The sequence below is a fragment of the Solanum pennellii genome, chromosome 12 (genome assembly GCF_001406875.1).
Source record: "Solanum pennellii chromosome 12, SPENNV200".
Classification (NCBI taxonomy): Eukaryota; Viridiplantae; Streptophyta; class Magnoliopsida; order Solanales; family Solanaceae; genus Solanum; species Solanum pennellii.
The window spans coordinates 55,593,568-55,595,262 of NC_028648.1; the positions used below are offsets into that span (position 1 = coordinate 55,593,568).

The window sequence follows — 1,695 nt, forward strand, 5'->3', positions numbered from 1 at the left end:
TTTGAACCCTTATACACTTTGTGAAATTCACGAAGGTCTTTGCCGCTAAAACTCTATCATGTTAATTGCTCCAGCTCACGTTCGCCTTATAGTGCATGTCAGAATTTTCACCATTAAGACTCTCTTATATTCAACTCCTTTTCGCCTTACGGTGCCGACTTAGGATTTTCACCAATAAGACTCTCTCATTTTTATTTCATTCTACTCACATTTGTCTTATGGTGCCCATTCAGGATTTTTACCTACCCTTAACCAACTTACTCTCGACATATCAAGAGTTGATGCAAAGACTTTTTTTTTTGACTTTAGATGATGATGTTGATTTTGAGCTTTGAGATGAGAGACCAAATGAATAAAAAAATTACTTTTGCCCCAGTATACTACAATATGAATTTTTGGATTTGTATTTGGTTGAACCGAACCCAACATTAGGGCTGCCTACGTATCTTGCCGAAACAAGAATCAGGTCGAACGTAGTTCAGGCAATTTTTTTTTTTTTGAAAAGTCAAGGAAACACCATAACCAAGAGATTCCAGTGAATCAACCCTTGAAATGTAGAGCCCAAACATAAGGGTTTCTAATGTCGAAACTCAAATCATGTGTAATATCTTTTCACAGCATCAGCATTGACGACTGTTTCTGTCACTTTGCCTTCTAGATCTGCTAGGTAAAGATAACAACTGGTAATACCCTTTTAACAACGAATGGTCCTCTCCAATTTGGAGAAAATTTGCCTTTGGTTTTGGCATGATGTGGCAAAATGCGTCTCAACACTAATTGACCTCTTCAAAATGTCTGGACGCACCTTTTTTTTGTATGCCCGTGCCATTTTTTTCTGATATAATTGTCCATGAAATACTGATGTCAGACGCTTCTCATCAATCAAACTTAATTGCTCAAATCGAGTTTTGACCCACTCATCATCATCAATTTCATCCTCCACAACAATTCGTAAAGATGGGATCTCAATCTCTGCAGGTATAACATCCTCAGTCCCGCATACCAGTAAATATAGGGTAGCGCCAACTGACGTACGGACTGTAGTGCGATAACCCAACAAAGAAAAAGGCAACTTTTCATGCCATTGTCGAGAACTTTGCACCATCATACGAAGTATCTTTTTTATATTTTTGTTAGCAGCTTCTACAGCACCGTTTGCCTTTGGGTGATACGAAGTCGAATTTCGATGCTCAATCTTAAATCGGTAGCATACCTCTTGCATTAAGTGGTTGTTGAGATTTGCGACGTTATAAGTTTTAATCACCATTGGAATACCAAACCGGCAGATAATGTTGAAATGGATGAAATCCACCACGACCTTCTTGGTCACTGACATGAAAGTTACTGCTTCCACCCACTTTGTAAAATAATCAATGGCTACTAAGATGAACCTGTGACCATTCGATGATTTTGGTTCTATCGGTCCAATCACATCCATTCCCCATGCCATGAAAGGCCACAGAGCAGACATTGCGTGTAACTCAGAAGGGGGAGAATGTATCAAATCACCGTGTATTTGACATTTATGAACAAATCGTATGGAATCCCGCTCCATGGTGAGCCAATAATATCCTGCTCGAAGTATCTACTTGGCTAGAACATATCCATTCATATGTGGTTCACAAACTCCTGAGTGTACTTCAATCATGATTGTGGAAGCCTCTTGAGCATTTACACACTTATAAGACCTAAATC

The 1,695-nt window shown here is 39.0% G+C and overlaps 1 protein-coding gene across 1 annotated transcript; it reads right to left on the reverse strand.

Annotated features, from left to right (window-relative positions):
* Positions 1-694: 694 nt before the first annotated feature.
* LOC107006379 (uncharacterized protein K02A2.6-like) lies at positions 695-1,471 on the reverse strand. The gene has a single exon (XM_015204946.1). It carries the CDS (start codon positions 1,469-1,471, stop codon positions 695-697), a length of 777 nt encoding a protein of 258 aa, XP_015060432.1.
* Positions 1,472-1,695: the final 224 nt, after the last annotated feature.